Consider the following 20,543-nt stretch of genomic DNA (forward strand, 5'->3'; position numbering starts at 1 on the left):
TTGTTAGACTCATCCTGCCATATGACCTAGAAACAGGAAGCTAGGCTGCCCTGTCCCTTGGGAATGTGCCTAACAATGTGGTCATCCTGGTCACGTGTAGCTTGAATGGAATCACTACAATTCTCATTGTGGCATCAGCAGTGTAACTATAGTCTTCCTGGACTATGAGACTGATTAGTACAAATGGAATGGGAGTGTAAATAATGCCACCCCACAATTACACAATTACTTGTTTTATAGAGTGAGTAATGAGCAGAAGCAGCCTAACTCCTAATTTAACAGCCACAGAGCCCAGTCCATCTGCTGCTTACAGAGTGACACCGGCTGCTCTGCGTGGCCAGATGTGAGAGCACAGGACCCCTCATAATGGCACTATTTATTCTCCAACCATTAAAAGTCACTAACTTTACATAATCGCAGACTGTTTTCTTTTCCTTAATAGCTGGGAACCTAATTAAGAAGCTGTTTCCCAAACGAGTCATCTTTCCTTGAAATCAGCTGCTAATATCTCTTCCCTCCCTAAAGACTCACTTCCAATAAATACCATTTATCTGTTCCGCAGTAAGCAAACCGTCTGCTCTGTGTGATAGGAAGCTGCCCTCCATAGTTCTGCATTCTTCAGTGGTGCACCTACCTCATCGAAGCCATCCGCAAACTGAACCCTCTGAGAAAATGCTTCTGAGATTTCTTGGGCAATGTCCTGCTGCTCTGTGATATCTTGCATCAAGTCATCAATTTTGTTGAGATCCCTGAGAAGCATTTTGTTGGGACTTTAGAATTTCATGTTACAATTATGAATCTAGACTTAATTCCATATGAAAACAAGTTATTTTCACATAAACTCTTTAGTTACTTCAACACCATAACGAAAATTCCTGATCCAAGATTCATCAATTGAAAACAATTAATTTGCATGTCAAAGCTTCAGTAATCCTGGACATTCACGTGCGTTTTCAATATTACCTACTACCTTCAAGAATCGCTTGAAATAAAGTAACTGTGATTAACATTATTTGTAGATCCTCTTGGGAAGTACATGTGGTAAAATATGTGTAGTGCTCCTTGGTTTGCTGAGGACCACCATGACTGAGATCACAAGGCAGCTCTCAGCAGCCATTCCTGAAGCAACTAAACACTGGAACTTTGCGTAACACAGAAGCTCTGAAATGCTCGCTCCGTGAAGGTTTTCCCCTGTAGACAATGTGTGGGAGGGACTAAATTGGAAGGATTTGACCCAGCATGCCCTCACGGAGGCCACAGCCTCAGCAGATGAAGGCAGGCAGGTCCAGGCTCGGGACAGCTGCTTAACAGATAGTCTCAATGGATGAGCCATGCTCCATCTTGTTTTTATAACAGTGTTTCTGAACCATTCACATAACTCAGAAACTAGGCCAGGCTGGTCACCTGGAAGAGAAGCACCAGGGCCCTCCGTTATTGAGTAACAGCACTGAAGATCTGAGCCCAGTGTAAGGCATCGCTTCTTCCGTTTCTCAGACCCTACCACTACAAACCCTGAGGACCTCAACACATTTTCATACACAATTGAAGAGTGCTTTTTGTCATTTGCCTACCACCCTTTATGATCATCCTTATTAGAGTTGTTGTAAATGTATTTATTAAAAGGAGTATAAGACATGTATCAGCAAAGTTTGGAACCGTGACTGAACTTATCTCCAAAAGCACACCACTGTCTGATGCTTCTCAGGAACCTGGAGACACAGCCAGACTGGGCAATCCACTTCAGTCAGCACCCAGCTTCCCTCAGCTGTGGGGTCTGGGAGTCACATATTAATGATTCCTGAGTGCCAGGATGGCAGCTACTTGATGAGTTAGCAAAGCAAGATGTTCTTGAGAGGGTCTTCACAACCCCAGGCAACTCTGCTGCCTCTTCCCATCCTTCCATATCTGCCTCTTAGCACGTGCTGCTCCTGCTCCCCCGGGCAGGAATCTACTCTCGCTGTCCCTAATCTGCAGAGGACCAGGTCCCAGGTCTGCATTCCCTGTGAGTGCAGACTGAGTTCACCTGGCCATACCTCAGACTGTTGGTTGCCCAGGGCACACACTGGAGCAGCTGTGCCAGGTCTGTCTATCTCGCATCTCAGAGAATTTCACAGCCAGCAGGGGAAGTAAGCAATAACTTAGAGCTGAGGGAACTGTGGGAACGGGATTACAACCAGGAAATCAGAAACCCTGATCCCTGGGATTAATATTTTATGCCAGTGGTTTTCAAATATAAGGAAGTATCTGTCCCAGCCTGGAGGTCTTGGTTAAAAACAAAAGCCTCCTTAATTCAGGGAGGCTAGGTATCTGTGTGTTCTTGAACAGCTTAGATGCGTCTGCAAAGTCTGGTAACTGTTATTCTGAAGTTCTAATATCTTCACCGATGTTGGCATTGTTAAAATTATAGAATTACAGCTGAACTTCATAAATGAACTGATAGATATTGAAAGCATGATTCTATGGATTTTTTTCTTTTTCAACTTTTAAAAAAAAATTGTTACTGTAAGTTTGAAACTACCTCTGAGAGCACTCAATACATCTAACAGTGACCCAGTCCTACCAAAATCACCACCCAATTTCAAAGTCTCTTCTCAGCATCAAGGACAAGGAGTCTGGGTCACTCACATGTTCTCATGAACTGCTTTCATGGCCTTGGCTGCGAAGCCCATGTTGCGTAAGACCTCAGTGTTGGTGTGTGAGTTCTCCAGCGCTTCTCGCTGGAACTCAATGGTGGACAGGGTGCCGTCGATCTGAGTGAGCTGTTTCTCAAGCCTCTTCTTTCTTTTCAGAGCCTGTAAGGCAGCTAAACCAGGGAGAAACCAAGGTTTGCATCAGAAGAAACAGCTACACTTACTTAAGAGGCTCAGCCCAAGCACACTGTGGGCCACAGGACTGCAGAAACCTGAAAGCAAAGTGCATTAAACACCCCATAAATGACACTTACGGGGGACATCTGTCGCCGAGTCGCTACACCGGCTAGTCTCTCTCAAACACCCTGAGATTCTTTCTTCCAAGTGTAAGAGGATGGGGAGTCAACTTTCATATTCACAAAATATGCCACAGAAATATTTGTGCCAGTGCTGGATTTGGGAGAAAGCATCAGTTAAATATATTAAGAAAAGCTATACAATAAAAAGGAAAACCAATCTTTAAAGTGGAAAGGAACTTAATGGCTGTCAAATCTAGCCTTGTTTTCTTAAAGGCAAATTTATCAAAACCCAACCAAGTGAAGTGACTTGCTTATTAAAGGCAGGCAGCTTCGGGAGGCTAGAACCTAAGTTCTGAGCTAAACACCTTGATTTGAACTGAGAGGGCCCTGCGGTTGCATCTAACATTCACGTGCATGAAAGCAATGCATGTGGAGCCCTGCTCAGGAGCTGGACGGCACTCTGGTGGGAGAATGGCGCACTGTCTTCAGAGAAACAAGGTCCTTTGACTGTGACACCTTGTGAGATACACTCCAAGCAGGCTAGAAATATCCAGTTTGCCAAGGCATTGGGGAAAATACAAGAAGAGAACAGTACAATATGTGTGATGCGTAATATATAGATAAATGATAACTCAACAGATTTGGCAAAAGAAGTGAAATAGTTTGTGCATTCAGAAGGAAGCGGGTAAGTTATCACGGCAAATGTCTGGGGAAAGCAACTCCTGTGGTCAATCTGTCTTTGTAGATCCAGTGGGTTCTGTTATGCATTCCAGTGGTCTTCATTGTGAAGACGCTCAGCCTTGGCCTTTTGATTTTCACTAGTAATCTATGTGGCTTTTTCCCTCCCACCACCACCCCCCATTCCCCTACCCCCCACTCCACCCATCCCCCCATCCCCCCACCCCCACTGCTGAGGAGCAGCAACATCCTAACGGCCTGAACCAGGGACACAAATGCTTGCTCTCTGAAATCCTCCACCCCGAGGACACAACAGAATCTAAAGCAGACATCTAAGAGAAAGATACAAGACTACACACCCTCTGCTGATGCCATGTTTGTATCTGAATTCAGAATACACCTTGGTAGCAGTGAGATGAGTGGCTTTAGCCTGTTTTGTGATTCCTTGGATGGTGCGAATTAAAATTAACCCAAAGCAAACTGGCAAGCTGTGGCCCAGTGTGAGACAGGAAGAGTCAATCAAACAGTAAAAGGAATATGCAAAGCAAACGGAAGACGCTCAGGGCTGCAGGAGCCAGCGTCCAAGCTGACCAAAGACAGGAGAGATTTCTCAATGGCTTCATTTGTAATGATTGAAAATGATTTTGTGAAAGATTAATAAACCGAAAAACCTTCTTGAGAACCCATATTTAAAAAAAATGCACAGTCCTACTTTATCCCTTCTGCCCTAAATTCCACTTCACCTTATGCTTAATTAGCATTTTGGCCTTCTTTTAATCATAGTCTGCCTGAATGTGTTTATGTGAATCTGTTTCAGACACGGTTTGTTTGGTTGTCTATGAGACAGATTCTCATCAGGCTGGCCTCAAACTCATGAATATGTTGCCCTGAATTCTAGGGTCCTAGGATTTCAGGATTGCAAGACCACACCTGGTTCAAAAACAGAATACCCGTTACAGACAGCATATAATTGATGACTTACTCAATAGTCGCTATTTCAATGCACATTTTAGTCCCATCTACTGTAATAACCAATTTGTTACCTAGTATGTTTGTACATTTTCAATTTATCCTACTCCTCAGCCTCTCCTTTCCCTTCATGTGGATGACAAATACCCTTCTTCATTTTTTTATTTTGATTAGTTGTACATAATAAATTTATTCCTCCAATGAAGATACTTGTATTTACATTTATTCCTGTATCTGTGGAGTTTTATAACTCCATTGAAAATTATTGTTTTTATGTTATTTTTTTGGAAATTAGATTCTCTTGCCATCACAGTCTACAATATCTAATTAAAACAATCTATAAACCCATGATTTCAGAAGCCATGGCAGGCCGGTCACAAGTCTGAGGGAAGCCTCAGGCATCTGGAAACTAGCCAGCTTTCAGACAACCTGGGCTACACAACAAGGCCTTTCCATTCAAATGCACTATTCACATCATTTCAATTTTAAAACGCCTGTTACCACCCTATTAAGCCTCTCACTTTCAGTCACTGACACTAAATATAGTGTTTACTGGCTTATTTTCTTTCTATTGCTGCCTGTATCACGCATTGTTCTCGTTCTTACATTTAAAATGTTTTTCTGGAATGAGTCCTTTTTCCATTCAGGAAAGTATTCTCTCCTTCCCCGGTCTCCCCCTCCCTCTCTCTATCTCCCTCCCCCCTCTCTCTCCCTCCTTCTCTCTGTCTCTGTCTCTGTCTCTCTCTCTTTCTCTCTCTCTTTCTCACACACACACACACACACACACACACACACGCCTACATATGTAAACATAGAAAAGAGATATGAATTCTCTGAATACTTCTAGGTCTAGAAATGTCTTCCCTTTATTTAAAAGTTAAATGTTAATTTAAATTTTTACATACTCCTTCACTAGAACTATTTAAAAATTTTAATAATTCCATTGTTTTGGGGCAGCAACATTTCAACAGTTCACTTAAAAACAATACCAAACAAAAACTAGTTTCTTTATAGGTAGGTAATGTGTTTTCTGGCACTCTTCTGACAATCGTTAATATTTTGGTTTTATCTATGCGTTATGAGAGTTCACCAGTGTGTGAATGGGGTTTACCTCTCTTTTTTAACTAACTGTAGGCATTACTCTTTTTCTCCTAACCATCCACTGAGTACTCCCCAAACACAGACTCCTCCAAACTCCCCACACCCTGGGGATGGCACTGACCCTGCAGACGGAGTCACAGAGTGAGTGCCACACGCAGATCAGAGTCAGTGCCACACACAGATCAGAGCGGCACCTTTTCTTGAGTCCATGTGCCTGGTGCTTCTGAGGGTCGCACAGGCATTCTAGTCTATGGTGGTCCCTACACAGAAAGCGGCTGGCTGTCCTTGGCGTGATTTCAATCTCATGGCCACCACGACTTTCTCTGAGATCAGCCGCAGGCTCCACTCCCACAATCTTGCGCTGAATCTGCTCATTGTAGCACAAGGAGCTTCGCGCCTTCAGATTACTGAGGTCAGCACGGTGCCATCTGGTTCTTCCTCTTGAGCAGGAAATTCTGCAAGACCACACATGTGCGGATGTGCAGACGTGGCGGTGCCTTGGTCTCGCTATGGCGGCTGGATACTTTTGTATTGTAGAATCAGGTCTTCCTTCAGCTCAAGACAATGGCTTCCTATTACTTTCTTTGTTCCTTCTCCGTTGTTTCTATGTACTCTCTTCTGAAACCCTCATTTGTTTTTATTTAATTAGCTACACCTTTGCCCCTTTAGACAACATTCTCTTGTTGGTTGGTTGGCTGGTTGGTTGGTTAGTTTCCTTTGAAATCCCTATAATTCTCAATATTGGCTTTCTGACTCTGTCCTCAAGGAGGATCCCTTCTTGACTTTGTTTTCTAGCTTATCTTCAGCTATATTCATTTCTGCTGATTTTTTTAAATCTTTTATTTGTTGTGGGATTAGTTTGCATTTCAGTTTTATAAGTTACGCTCAGCAGTCAGTTCTCATCCACAATGAACTCTATGGATTTTTTAAACATGGTTACAAGGACACAGTTACCAAAGTGCGTAATTTGCTTGGTGACCTCCCAGTTTCATTAAATTATCTGGACAGACAATCACAGATAGAACATGGAACATGCCTTATATCTCTGGCTGTGACAGCTCTGTTGAGCCTGGCGACAATGCTGCAGATTTTTCCGAGTGCCTGAGAGGTACACACTTTGAAGTGTGTATGAAGATCCACAGTACACTCCAGCACTGCAACCTCCTTAATAACAGAACACCCCTTACTGTTCTCAATGTGCTTCTTTGTAGGAGTCTTTCTACTGGATCCAAATTAGAAAGAAAGCTGTCGGAGTTTTTTGCGACAGAGTCTTGTGTGGCCCTGGCTGGCCCTGAACCCCCATCTTCCTGATTCTGCCTCCTGTGGTGCCATTAGTATCACACTGTCAATGGTGTTTTTAATTTCCAAGACTATTTCCTAGTCTTCTAGCTGCTGACCGTGACGGCAACATGTCTTCTTGCCTTATAAAGATGCAACAGCCTCTTTGATCTTCCTGCACACAAAGGTAACTTCGATTTTTAAAATCTTTGATTCCCAACATTCTCTCTTTCCCGGGCCCATCGCTGGCTTTGCTTACTATACTTTTCGTTCACATAGCTGCCATCTCTCAAAATTCTTATTGTCTTTTATGGGTTCATATTTGTCCATTGAAGATTACAGAATAGTATGCTGTGTGTTGTTATGATATACAACAGCTCTCAGAGAAGACTGTGCGCCCACAGCGGAGGGGTCACGCTTTCCTGCCATGGTAGGCATAATACATAGCTGGTGATTCCTGCACGTGGGCTTAAAGGCTTTCCTCTGGGTTAGGGACCTTTTCATTCTCTTTGCAAATGCTAAGGTTCCTCCCTCCTTCCCTGCACACTGCTCAACCCGCCCGGCTGGAGGACGGGGTCCACCCAGGGTCTGGGGTCTCTTTCCCTTTTGGGGGTGCACTTTCACAGTTGGAGGCCCTGATAAACATCATATACATTTTAACTGCAGTACACATCTTACTTATGTAATCTATCCTTTAGGAAATATCTAATACTAATTTTTTAAATTAATTGGTCTAAAGTCTTTGTTATAGTATCACACTTAAGTAGGGCCGAGCACACTAATGACCAGACGGGGAGAGAGGCTCTCGGTGCACAGTGCAGAGGCCAGACGGCCCTCTTCTTCTCACTCAGTGCACGGATTCAAAACTACTCTTGGTCTATGACACTAGTCTGTGGTCATTTACAAAGCCTCTTCCACCCCACCTCTCCTGAGCCTAGTGATAAGCCCTTTGAAAAGAGATAGAGCTCTTTAAAAAAAAAGATTTATTTATTTAATGTTGTGAGTACAGTGTCACTGTCTTCAGTCACACCAGAAGAGGCCATCAGATCTCATTACAGATGGTTGCTGAGCCACCAAGTGTTTGCTGAGAATTGAACTTAGAACCTCAGGAAGAACAGTCAGTGCTCTTAACCACTGAGCCATCTCTCCAGTCTGAAATAGAGCTCTTTATGAGCACATTTCCTCAGCACCTGCCCCAGCTGCTGGCACATAATTAACAAAACATGCAGCAGAGACAAAGATTTCTATGTATTTCAGTGTGGTGGTTTGAATATGAACGGCCCTATGAGCTCAGATATCTGGCTACTTACTCACCACAGAGGGGAGTCGTTTGAAAGGATCAGAAGGATTTGGAGGTGTGGCCTTATTGGAAGTGTGTCATCGGGGGCTGGCTTTGGGGCTGAAAAAGCCCATGACAAGCCCAGTTTCTCTCTCTCTGCCTTAGGATGGGTGTGTAGAATCTCAACTCCTTCTCCAGGACCAGGTCTGCCTGTGCTGCCAAGTACCCCATCATGGAGTAAGCCTCTGAAATTGTAAGCCAGCCCCATCGAATGCTTTATTTCATAAGAGTTGCTTTGGTCACAGTGTCTCATCATAGCAATAGAAAAGTGACTATGTCAGCCAGACATAGTATTTTATGAGATTTAAATTCTTTGACTTAATCATCAAAGAATACCAAGAGAAAAACATTAGCCTTACAGGAGGTTCAAGGAATTAGTTGGAGGTTCAAGAGTATTAATTGGAAAATGCCATAACTTTCTGGATTTTTATAAGAACACAATACCATGGAAAACATATGGCTTTGAGTGTGAGTTTTCTATGACTTAGCAAATACCTGCTCTTGGGAAAGTCATTCCCTAATTTCAAAGTTCAGTATGGGATTTTAGAGATTTGTATTAAGTGAGACTAGGGAATTATAGGAACTAATGATACATTACGAGAGCACCTTATATGCTCCTAAGCTAAATAATAGTTTTATATATATTATATATATAATGTTTATATATATAAAACATTAATGAGTTAGTACATCTTATTTGCAATTACCATTAATAAACTACCTACTGCTTTCAGGATAATTTCTAACACAAACACAATATAATAAAACATCTCCATATTTCCATAGGCACAACCAACAGTAGAGTATCCTGAAAAGCTAAACTTCACATATACATCTGTACCCAACATTATGGAAGTAGAAAGCCAGCATGTCTCCTATGCTTATTGAAAACTTGGCAACATGTATAGTTGCAAAGGTGTCCTTCATTTTTTAATGAAATGTTTAAGTTCCCATTAATAATTATGACATGGTTATTATTTTAAAAATCTAGATTATACAAATTACTCTTGAAAATCAGGAAACACAATTTGGTACAACAGAAGCTTTGCGATCTGTGTCTCTGACTTAATCCTACCCCAGCCACTTAATACCTTGGGTGTACATTGATCTAGATGCAGTGTGACCTTCTCTCTTCTTGCTAGTGTCCCTGTCCCAGATGCTGGAGCTGCACCCAGACGGCAGCAGAACACTGTGCTCCGGGTCTCCTGTGTTCAAATCTCTGGCTTCATGGAATCTGTGTAGTTCGTGGAGAAACACCCAGCTATTAGACATTTTGCTAATAACTATGGAAAATGTCTCCTGCAGTGTCTGAACATTAAGATTTTGATCATTTTTCTCATCTCCTTCACATGTAGTCAGAATCCCAGAGATGGAGCTACAGGATACAACAACTAGCCTTGCATGTTCTATTTATTAGACATTATTTTATTTTATTTGGAAAGTACACATTCTGTGTGTGTGTGTGGAGGTCAGAACACAGCTCTCAAGAGTCAGTTCTCATCTTGTATCTTGTTGAGGCAAGATCTGTCTCTGTTCCTAACGCTAGGCAACAGACAGGTGCAGGCTAGCTGGCTCACCTGACTCTTCCACATGCCAACACAGAGGCAGCCACATCATAAACACCTAGGCTAACATATGGTTTCTTGAAACACTTGGAAGAAATGTGAACAATTTCTCTAGAGTTGGCATCTCAGCTCCACACTATAATTCCCAATTCTGAAAACTACAAATTGGCCTAAGCCAGAGTCCCAAACTCAGAAGTCAAAAGGGAATGAAAACGGGTGAAGCAGAGAGAAAGTCATTGAAAAGACCAGCTTTGTTTTCTCTCCTGTGAGAGAGTAAAAAGATGATAGAATGATAAGAACAGTAGTAATGATAACAACAATAACAATAATAATGCCAGTGTGGCACGAAATGGCACTGGACACAAGCCTCCAGCTCAGAACACCAAAAGAAGGGCTGGGACCCAGTGATGCCCGAGTATAGCTCTGTCTTAGCAGATGTGGGCTCCATCCACTGAGGCCACGCAGCCACGTGTTCCAAAGAAGCAAGGCATCTAGATGTGCGTTCAGAATAGAAACTGAATTGTCTACCGTAATGCCCTGTGAATAAACTCAACAGCTTCTGCCTGGTGGAATCTGCTCCCGAGACACCTGAAAACCACTGTGGCTTTTTCCTGTCATCACTTCTCTCAGGTATTACGACGAGAGCTGTCAGTTCCTAAAAGCCAAGAACTTGTCCTCTCCATGAGATGCTTTTACATGAAGCAATGGTGCCACTGACGCTGCCTGAGTGGCCTTGACGTTGGTTGAATGAGATGAGAGAGAAACAGCTGTCATTTTTTTTTCAGGGGCAAACTGGTGCTACAAAGCAAGCATTAATCTGGTTTGGCAAAGGCCACTTTCAGAACCATGTAATTTAACTCACTTTGAAGGTATAAATCAATCTCTCAACCTCCTGCATGTGCTGTGGAGCAGCTGAGAGACCTGGACAACATTCTTCTACAACAAAGGCTTCAATTGTAGTCTCAGTTGGGTGAGAAACAGCCAGAGGCGTGTCTCCTCCCTTAACAACAATATACCCTCAGCTCGGGAGCTACAGAACAGAGGCTGAGAGTGTACTGATACCAAGACGCCTGCTGGAACTTCCCAACCACTCACTAAAGCTGACGTGTAAGACTTATTCACACAATCCAAAATTGAACCAGACCTTTATAATTCCACTCCACCATGTCGCCAAAGAAGGAAGGTTTTCCACAATCAATGTCACATGATTCAAGACAGCGGAATTGCCACTTCACTGTTTATATTAAGTAAGACAACTTGGCTTTAAAGGTTAATCTATTCCCTCCATCCAAGGTGAATGAATGGTGCCATTGTCAAGCCATAAGGACCTGGGAGGAGCTAATAAGTGCAGCCAACACAGTCAACCTTTGTGTGAACTATTCACAGGATACGGTAAGTCTCATGACAATGTTTAGTTGGGGAACTTTAGGATAAGCCCTGTTCTTACACATATGCAAATTATGCATTGGGCAATGTCTCCATTAGTGGTAGTACATGGCTTTAGTTCACACACTACTGTCTAAACAGTTCTGTTCAAAGTCAAGGGTTAAGTTCACAATAGCTGAGGAAACAATATAAAATTTTGAGACTTTTGCTCAGGATCCTCCCATTCTGCTTTTCCCTGGACTTTTACACTTTCAAAACCATGTTCATCCATTTCAGTTTCTTTCTTTCTTTTTTTTTTTGTTTTTTTTGTTTTTGTTTTTTTTTTTTTTGATTTGTTTTTTTCGAGACAGGGTTTCTCTGTGTAGCCCTGGCTGTCCTGGGGCTCACTCTGTAGACCAGGCTGGCCTTGAACTCAGAAATCTGCCTGCCTCTGCCTCCCAGAGTGCTGGGATTACAGGCGTGCGCCACCACCGCTCGGCTTCCATTTCAGTTTCTTAAGAACATGCTGAGTACATACCACGGGCCTGGCACTGTTAGGCTGGGAAGGACAGAGAAATGAGGTGACAAGTTCAGGAAGGCAAGACATGAAATGGCACTTACACACATGTGGCACACACATATTACACATATTACGCAATGTTCCTCATTCCTTAAACCACATGCATTTATTTCTGATGGGGTGGGACTCAGTGAGGGGATTTGTGAAGCACTTTGAAGGCCCTATAGAGAAACGGGGGATGTGGTGGCATTTATGGCATACATTTATGTATGGAATGTGCACTGTGCCCATAGATATTAACATGTATAAATTACATTTGCTCTATAGTGGTTAGAGAAGACACAGAGGAGGAAAAATAAGAGAGGTAAAAAGCAAGGTATAATGGGTACACAGATATGTCAAAGCCCTGTACACACATGTTCCACATGAGGATCAATAGTCTACATCAAAGTCCTATGCACAGATACTCAGCATGCAGATCAATAAAATGTGTGGCTTCTGCCCACTGCAAATCGCAGACCGATGTGAACTTTCTGGCTTGGATATATGGGGCACCAGGAACTATATACCTTGAATAGCAGCAAATCACACCAGCAATTTCCTCTGTACAACCTCCATGTTTTCAGAGGTCTCTCCAGTAGTAAATGTCATAAAGAGTGTAAACGGCCAGCTTAAATAATAGCTAGACCACAGCTGTGATGTATGGGATTACATAATGGGAGGACAGAGAAAGGGAATGAACCTGGAAAAATAAATAAGCAGTATCCTGAGGCAGGATCCCTTGGAAGTCGTCTATTCTGTAAGCAAGCTACTAACTCTGAACCAAATCTTACGCTTTAAAATACACAAGAGTGATTGATAATATTGATTAATATCACACAGTATAAACAGAAAGCCAAGTTGAGCAGTGCATTCTTCCTTCTGCAGGGAGATGAGGGGAGCACAAATGAACCACAACAGTTGAAATTATTTTCTGATAAAAATGAAGCTTCTGCCCTCATTCTCAAGATCAGACCATTCTAGCACCAGAGGATCATGGGAGAGAGTATTAGAAGAGAAAAGTCTAAAAGGGGAAGTTCATGATTCAGAAAAATGCTATTGACCTCCAGTTCTCAACCATGCAAGCACAAAAGATGAATTTCAAACACCCAGTAAAATTCTCATTCTTTATAATTAATTTCTTCAGAGGTCAATTACCAAGCAGGTGAAGCACTCAGTTATGAGAGCAACATACAAATATATTCTTTAGAATCTATTTGATATTCTTTGTAAAAAGCTCATTAATTGTTTGACTCCAGGCAGAATACATAAGTAACTGAAGTGTTTATTTTTATTTGCTATCAGTGTTATTTATAACCTCACAAATTAGTTAACTTTATGGGTCAGTTATGACTTAAAATGTAGGGAAGCTGTGTGGGTATGAACTAGTGACTATTGCCAGAAGGTCTTAGGATTAGCAACTGTGCGCGACTTCCCAGGGAGAGACGCTCACAGGTGTAATTTGTTTGGCATATACAACTTCTTTCATATAGTTATTTCACACACACCTAATATGGTGCCCTATTGAAATTGTAAAAAGTAGGAAAAATTAAAGTTTTAAAATCCAAAATGTTCATCAAGTACTTGATTATAATTTCATCAGCCGGAGCTGAAGAGATGGTTTAGTGGTTAAGAGACCTAACTGTTCCAGGGTTCAATTCCCAGCACTCACAGACAGCTGTCTGTAACTCCATATATAAATGCCACCTTCTGGTCTCTGCAGACAAAAGACACGTGGTATACACGCAGACTACCCATATGTGCAAAATAAAAATATGTTACAATAATCATGATAAGTTTACTATCTTAAATTCCTATTCAAGCCTGGTTAAAAATGCATAAGCCTTATTTTATCTATGATATTAAATTTTAATTTTTTTTTACAAACTTCTAATGCAAGATTTTCAGTTTTAACAGAGACTGACTTCCTTTTCCCTCCTGTAAATTTAAAGATCACTGTTCTTGAATTCAATGGCTTGCTTCAATGGTTTCTTTGCTGGACAGTGATTAACTGTGTTGGTATTTTAAGTCAATAGCAGGCTAAATTGAGAAGAGATGAGGGAGGATCCAGAGAGCTGTGGGAAGAAGGGCTTCTGCTTCCTAAAGCGCCCGCCCATCCGTCTCCCAGGCGCTCAGTGGGAATGCCTTCAAGTCAGAAGTGCCTGGAAAGGTGCTTAGCAGTGCCTGACGGAGAGGCTCAGCTCCCGTCACTGTAAACAATGACCTTATGGTTTAGAATGCATCCTAAACAGATCCTTCCAAGTAATTCCCTCTGTACATCAGCGGTCTGAGGGAAACGACCAAAGTCTGTGGGTAAGCAAACCCGATCAGGCACTGGCTGATTTCTGCGTTACGCTTGCCTTTCCTCCTTTCTTCGCCTTTCTCAAACCTTAAAATTGTAGGTTTGCTAGAAAGAACTTCTACTAAATAATAACGAGAAATGAGAAACAAACAAAACAAAACAAAAACAGACCCATCTTCTGCTAAATGTGTAGAACCAGCTAACTTTACTAAGGCAAATACCTCAGGAAAATGACTTTTGAAAATCCCCCAATATTATCTGTTATTTTAAATATTTATGTAGTTTTATCCTTATAAGTGGATTGACATGTACTTAGGAGTACAAGAAAGAAAAAAATCTCCCCAGAGGCTCATATATTTGGATGTTTGGTTTCCTAGTTGGTGGAACTTAGGAAAGATTAGGAAGTATGGTTTTGTTGAAAGAGATTTCTTACTGAGAGAAGCTTTGAGGTTTTAAAAGCCCTCACCAGGCCCAAGTATTGCCCTCTCTGTGCCTTGCCTATGGATGAGGATGAAGGTCTCAGCTACTGGTCCAGTGGTATGCATGCCTGTATGTATGCATGCCTGCCTGCTGCCTGCCTGTTGCCTGTCTGCCTGCTACCTGCTGCCTGCTGCCTGCCTGCCTGTCTGCCTGCCTGCCTGCCTGCTGCCTGCCTGCTTTCTGCTGCCTGCTGCCTGCCTGCCTGCCTGCCTGCCTGCTGCCTGCTGCCTGCCTGCCGCCTGCCGCCTGCCTGCCTGTCTGCCTGCCTGCCTGCTGCCTGCTGCCTGCTGCCTGCTGCCTGCTGTCTGCTGCCTGCTGCCTGCCTGCCACCTGCCTGCCTGCCTGCCTGCTGCCTGCTGCCTGCCTACCACCACGCATCTCACCATACTACCCTCCGAAACTGTAATTAAGCCCCCAATTAAATGATTCCATCTAAAGAATGGGCAACCAATGACTGGCCCAAACTGAGACAAGAACCAATCCCTGACACTATTAATGATCTTCTGTTACGCCTGCAGACAGGAGCCTAGCATAACTGTCCTCTGAGAGGTTCCAGACAGCAGTCAATGGAGACAGATGCAGATACCCACAGCCAAACATTAAATGGCGCTCAGGGAGTCTTGTGGAAAAGTAGGGAAGGATTGAGGGATCTGAAGAGGATAGAGACTCCAAGGAAGACCAATGGCCTAACCTAGACCTCTGGGGACTCTCAGAGACTGAACCGCCAACCAAAAAGCGAGCATGGGCTGGATGGACCTAGGCTTTCCACACAGATGTGAGATGTGCAGCTTGGCCTTCATGTGGGTCCCCCAACAGCTGTATCAGCTCTCCCTAAATCTGCTGTCTGCCTGTGGATCCTGTTCCCCTAACTGGGCTGCCTTTCCTTGCCTCAGTGGGAGAGAATGTGACTTGATGTTCCAGCGTGGGGGGATATCCAGAGGGGACTGGGAGGAGAGGGGCTGATATTCAGATGTAAAAGGAATAAATTAATTAATGAAAACATGATTACATCTCTGGGTGCTGTGTTCACGGTGTCATTCCACAGCAGTAGAACAGTAAATAGAGCAGTAACTAAGACAGACACCAAAATACATCATTTACACCCACTTCAAAACAGACACACAAGGAAAGAATCACAAACCCACAAAGCTAAGGATTGGGTAGCTTGCCTTGAAGAAGAGTTTTCTGATCTGAAGCTGTCTGGAATAGGTAGTTCTGAATGTCAACAAATTCAATAGAAACACAAAGTAGCCCCATGAGTGACTCCCAGTCCCCTCAGTCACAGCCTCTCAAAGGTGGTTATTACAGTGCAGTCACAGTCAGTAATGTATTTTCTACCTGGTTTTAACTTACTTTGGCTAAATCAATAAAACGCAAAGCAATACAAATCAAAGAAAACTGCAAAGCCCCATGCCCAACACATCTGAAGGACTCAAAAGTCTACACTCTCCGTGTTTGAGAGGTTGGAAAAGAGCATCACCATTGCTAGAAGCCAATGTGACTCCCCAAATCTGAAAACTACTAAACCAACTCCACTGTTTCTTTTCTTGGTGGCAAGCTGGTACAAGGGAAAGCCACAGGTGACATCACCCATGGGCTTCTAGCCCAACCCACAGACAAATCACCCAGAAACAACTGAGGCCCTGCATTCTGTCATTCATGCTAATCTTCCAGTGTGTCCTTGTCAAAAGCTCTGCAGCAGATCTGATGATACTAACAATCCACAAGTCAGCATCTGTGACCCACTGGTGTGCCATACTATTTTAGGTCTGGAAACATAATTTACAAGGTTATAAGGTGAGACTGAAGAAAAAAATAGAAATAAGATGACAAAAATTAGAAAATAGGTCAGTAGTTTCATATCTAGACGGATAAAACTCTTGTGAAGTGTTGATCTGTCAAGAGGCCATCATCGAGAGGCTTGGCTGAACCTTAGTGAGGTATGCTCCTGCACTGCTGCTGCCATCTGGGAAGGAGGTCTCAGGCAGCATGCAGCATGCCACAGGGCATGGGCTTTGTAGCTTTTAACAAATGTTTACATGATTTAAATAAATATTTTAATACATTTAAATTATTTAATTAGGGGTTGGGGATTTAGCTCAGTGGTAGAGCTCAGTGGTAGCAAGCACAAGGCCCTGGGTTCGGTCCTCAGCCCTGTTAAAAAAAACTTTAAATTATTTAATTAATATTAATTTTAATTTAAAAATTAAATTTATGTTTTATGAATGCTTTATTACATTTTAATATTTTACATATTTTAATAAATATTTATATAACAACAAAAAAGTTTGATCATAGGTTTTTTAATAGAGTTCAACTAAATAAAATAGTTGACATGAAAGAAGAATTAATTTTTTAATTATAAGATAACTAGAGGTATTAATAAAAAATGTAAAATATTAAACATAAGCTTAATATACTGATTTAAACAAGGAGCAGGGATGTTAGCAAGTATGAGAACTGGGATTTGAATAAAAATGGTCGCCTGTAGGCTCACAGCGACCGGCACTACCACGAGGTACACCCTTGTTGGAGTAGGCATGGCTGTGTTGCAGGAAGCGTGACACTGGGGGTGGGCGTTGAGGTGTCAGATGCTCAAACCAGGCCCAGCGTCACTCTTTCCTCCTGCTGCCTGACGATCCGGACATAAAATTCTTGTCTACCTCTCCAGCACGAATTCCGCCTGCGCATTGTGTGTCACTGTACTTCCTGCCATGATGACAGTGGACTAAACCTCTGAACTGTGAGCCAGCCCCGAACTAAAGGTTGTCCTTTATAAGAGTGACGGTGGTCACGGTGTCTCTTCACAGCAGTCAACCCTAAGGCAAGAATTTAAATTTTTTATTTATTATTCTCTCTCTCTCAGTCTCTCTCTATGTCTCTGTGACTATATGTCTGTCTGTCTGTCTGCCTCTGTGTGTGTGTGTGTATGTGTGCATGTGTGCATGTGTGTGTCATATGCAAGTGTCATACTATGATGCATGAATAGAAATTAGACAACTTTTGCAAGTTGATTCTCTCTCTTCCAGCACTGTAAAACCCTCTATTTTCACCAGAAAACAAACAAAATATTTAAGGTACGATCAAGAAAAAAAAAAAAAAGAAATTAGCTCACTCTGTGCTACACAGTACCTAACCATGTGGTCAAAGTATGTTTTATAGAGTCCTTGTCAGGGGCTGGAGGGACACTGAGAGAGGGGTAAGCTAGAAGTTTTTAAATAGCAGTTTAAGTGGGTGAGGTTCTTAGGGCTGGTATAGATTCTTGAGGTTAGCAATGAATGAACAGTGCAGAATGAATGTCCCAGTGGTCCTTCGGGGTGATATGGAGCAGGGTATTTTGCATCAACTTATTTTGAAGAAGAGAGGGAGACACTTTATTATAAAGTACCACTTAAATGGGTACTGATTAATGTTCTAGTTAAACAACTCAGTTTTCTCCAGGAGCTAGCATACTGAGGGTAGCACAAAAGAATCAGATAACCAAAAGGCAAGAAAACAGTATGTGATACTGGAGAGTTTATCTTGAGTGTGGAGTACGTCTAAGATCTTCCATAATCTGAGAGAGCCTGGATCCACAAGAACCAGACACTCAAGCAGGCCAAGCCATGCAGCCATCCTGGGTGCCCACAGACGGACAGACAGAGCAAATGTGGTATGCATGCTATCAGTCAGCGCGATAGCACTGTGAAAACACCCAGAAACCCACCCTACCAGCTAGAGGAGGAAAGGCTCACCAGCTCTTAGAGTCAGACTTTCTTCCTGGTCCACAGTCTCCACTACTCAGGACCTGCGACAAAGCTGACCGTTAAGGCAGGGCTGCAGGAGACGGAGAGTGATCACTTTGTGACAACTAATAAGCAGGGGACTGAGGAACAGAAGATGAAATAGAACTCCCAAGTACATACCGCCAAGATCCATACTGTCCAACAATGTCCCACCTACAATGTCTACAACAATGTCTATCACCTTCCAACAGCCAATCAAATGATGTCCCATCAGGAGATGAATCCATTGATAAGGTCAGAGAACTAATGATTAAAAAAATATCCGAAAAGCCCACTTTTGCACATTGCTAAATTGGAGACCATGCCTTTAACATGTAGCCTTTGGGGAATATTCTAAATATAAACCACAATATGTACACCATACATTGTTGGCATCCAGAAGAGTGAAATTTGTTGAATGGAGGTAAATGGATTTGAACTAAAAGATTTTCTGTTAAGCAAAACAAACCAGACACAGAATAAAAGGATCTCCTGTTTTCACTCATATATGGAAGCAAAACAACTGAACTAAAATAGAAAGGGAACGTTAAAGATAGGGAGAGAAACTGGGGAGAAGATAGGACAAAAGAGGATGGACTCATCAAAGTTGTATGCATGTATGTGTGTGTGTGTGTGTGTGTGTATACATATATGTGTATGAGTGTACACAGAAGTGACATAGTGAAACCTATGAGTTTGAACTATTAATGTGCATTAGATAACAGGAAGAAAACAAGCAACCAGTCCCTCCAGTCAGTCCCTCAATTTAGTGGCTCACTGACTAAGCTGCATAGGTTCTTAAGTGTAGTGGGGATCACAATCACTGGGTACATTCTAAGTTCAGAGGGTGCAATCTACCAGGCAGCTCCTAAATCAGAACCTCCGGGGATTCCTGGGAGTGAGCGTTTTAATAAACATACAGAAAAAACCCCAATGCCATGGCCCAAGAGCCACAGCCACACTCTGTCCTCAGAAAGGAGGTCATCAGGAAAGCGACCTCTCCCCAGAGGCTGTCTCCACGCTCCTGCAGTTACAGCTGTCTCGCTGCACCTGAGTGGTGCTGGCATTCAACCAGCGGCCTCTTAGGCAGCTCTCTTTATACCAAAGTCCTCTGGTCCCCGGGATCTGAGGTGGAAGAAGTCTTTAACCGCAAGGATAATAAAAGTTAAGTCAACAGCGCAGAGGGCTCCTCCCGCCGATATAAGAGTAAGCTGTGAACAAAGTCCCACTCCATATGGATACTGTCCCAGTGTGCTAGTACACAGCTCGACTATACACACACACACACACACACACACACACACACACACACACACACACACACAGCCTTGGCAATATCACGTCTGCATCCAGATTCCAAAACAAAATTCGACCTTGCCCAATCACAACCCAGGCTCCCAAGGGAAACTGAGGACTCTGCCTCAGAAACTCATTTTCCCAAACAGACCCCTTTGGAGAAGTGCACACGGTTCTACGCCATGTCTCACTGGAGTCATGTGTGTGATGCCACCGAAGAGGGACTGTTTTCCCCAAATCTGCTTACCCGGTCTTTCCTATCAACATGCTCGATGCTTACGGCCTACAGATAATCTACGACTGGATCCACACCTTCCCACTTGGAGTTCCTGCTCCACATGTGTGATTTGGGGCCCTAGAGCAGATGAGCAGAAGGGTCAGGACTAGAGGAGGAAACGAACCACAAAAGCTTTAAGCCAAGGCAGCAAGACTCACTCTGAGGGCCACAGGACCCTGTCCCAGGCATTTTACCTGCCTTTCTCTAGGCCCAGCATAGAAAGCCAGCTTAGTACAAGAAAAGTCTTCAAGAGAATAATGGAATTGGGAAAGTTGAGGAAAGGGCGACTTGGAGGAGTTGGAGGCGTGACTGCTGCCTTCAAGTATATGAAAGGAGATGGAGATGTACTTAATTCTATTCTGGAAGAAAAAACCCGAGCTAATTTTAATTTCAAAAAAATTGTTACAGACTCATAGCTGGTATTTACAATCCACTGGATGCTTTTCACAGTGATTTCGCTCATACGCGCGGCTCTGAGTGTCTGTGCTCTCACTGACAAATGAGAAGTCACCAGATAGGCCAACTAGCTGGTCTGAGAACAACAGAGCTAAAGCTACTGGGAGAACTACAAACCAAAGCAGGGCTGACTGCTCTAAAGCCCAGGCTCGGAACGGCAGCACCCAGAACTCTGTCAAATAATA

The 20,543-nt window shown here is 42.9% G+C and overlaps 1 protein-coding gene across 1 annotated transcript in view; it reads right to left on the reverse strand.

Annotated features, from left to right (window-relative positions):
• Positions 1-20,543, reverse strand: part of Chmp4c (charged multivesicular body protein 4C) — a 28,018-nt gene that overhangs the window by 2,831 nt on the left and 4,644 nt on the right. Inside the window, exons 2-3 of the mRNA XM_052180824.1 lie at positions 2,626-2,803; positions 635-749 (exon numbers count right to left, since the gene is read on the reverse strand). Of these exons, the coding sequence (XP_052036784.1) occupies positions 635-749; positions 2,626-2,803 (293 nt within the window). The remainder of the gene's footprint in view (positions 1-634; positions 750-2,625; positions 2,804-20,543) is intronic.

The sequence above is a fragment of the Apodemus sylvaticus genome, chromosome 4 (genome assembly GCF_947179515.1).
Source record: "Apodemus sylvaticus chromosome 4, mApoSyl1.1, whole genome shotgun sequence".
NCBI classification, from domain to species: domain Eukaryota; kingdom Metazoa; phylum Chordata; class Mammalia; order Rodentia; family Muridae; genus Apodemus; species Apodemus sylvaticus.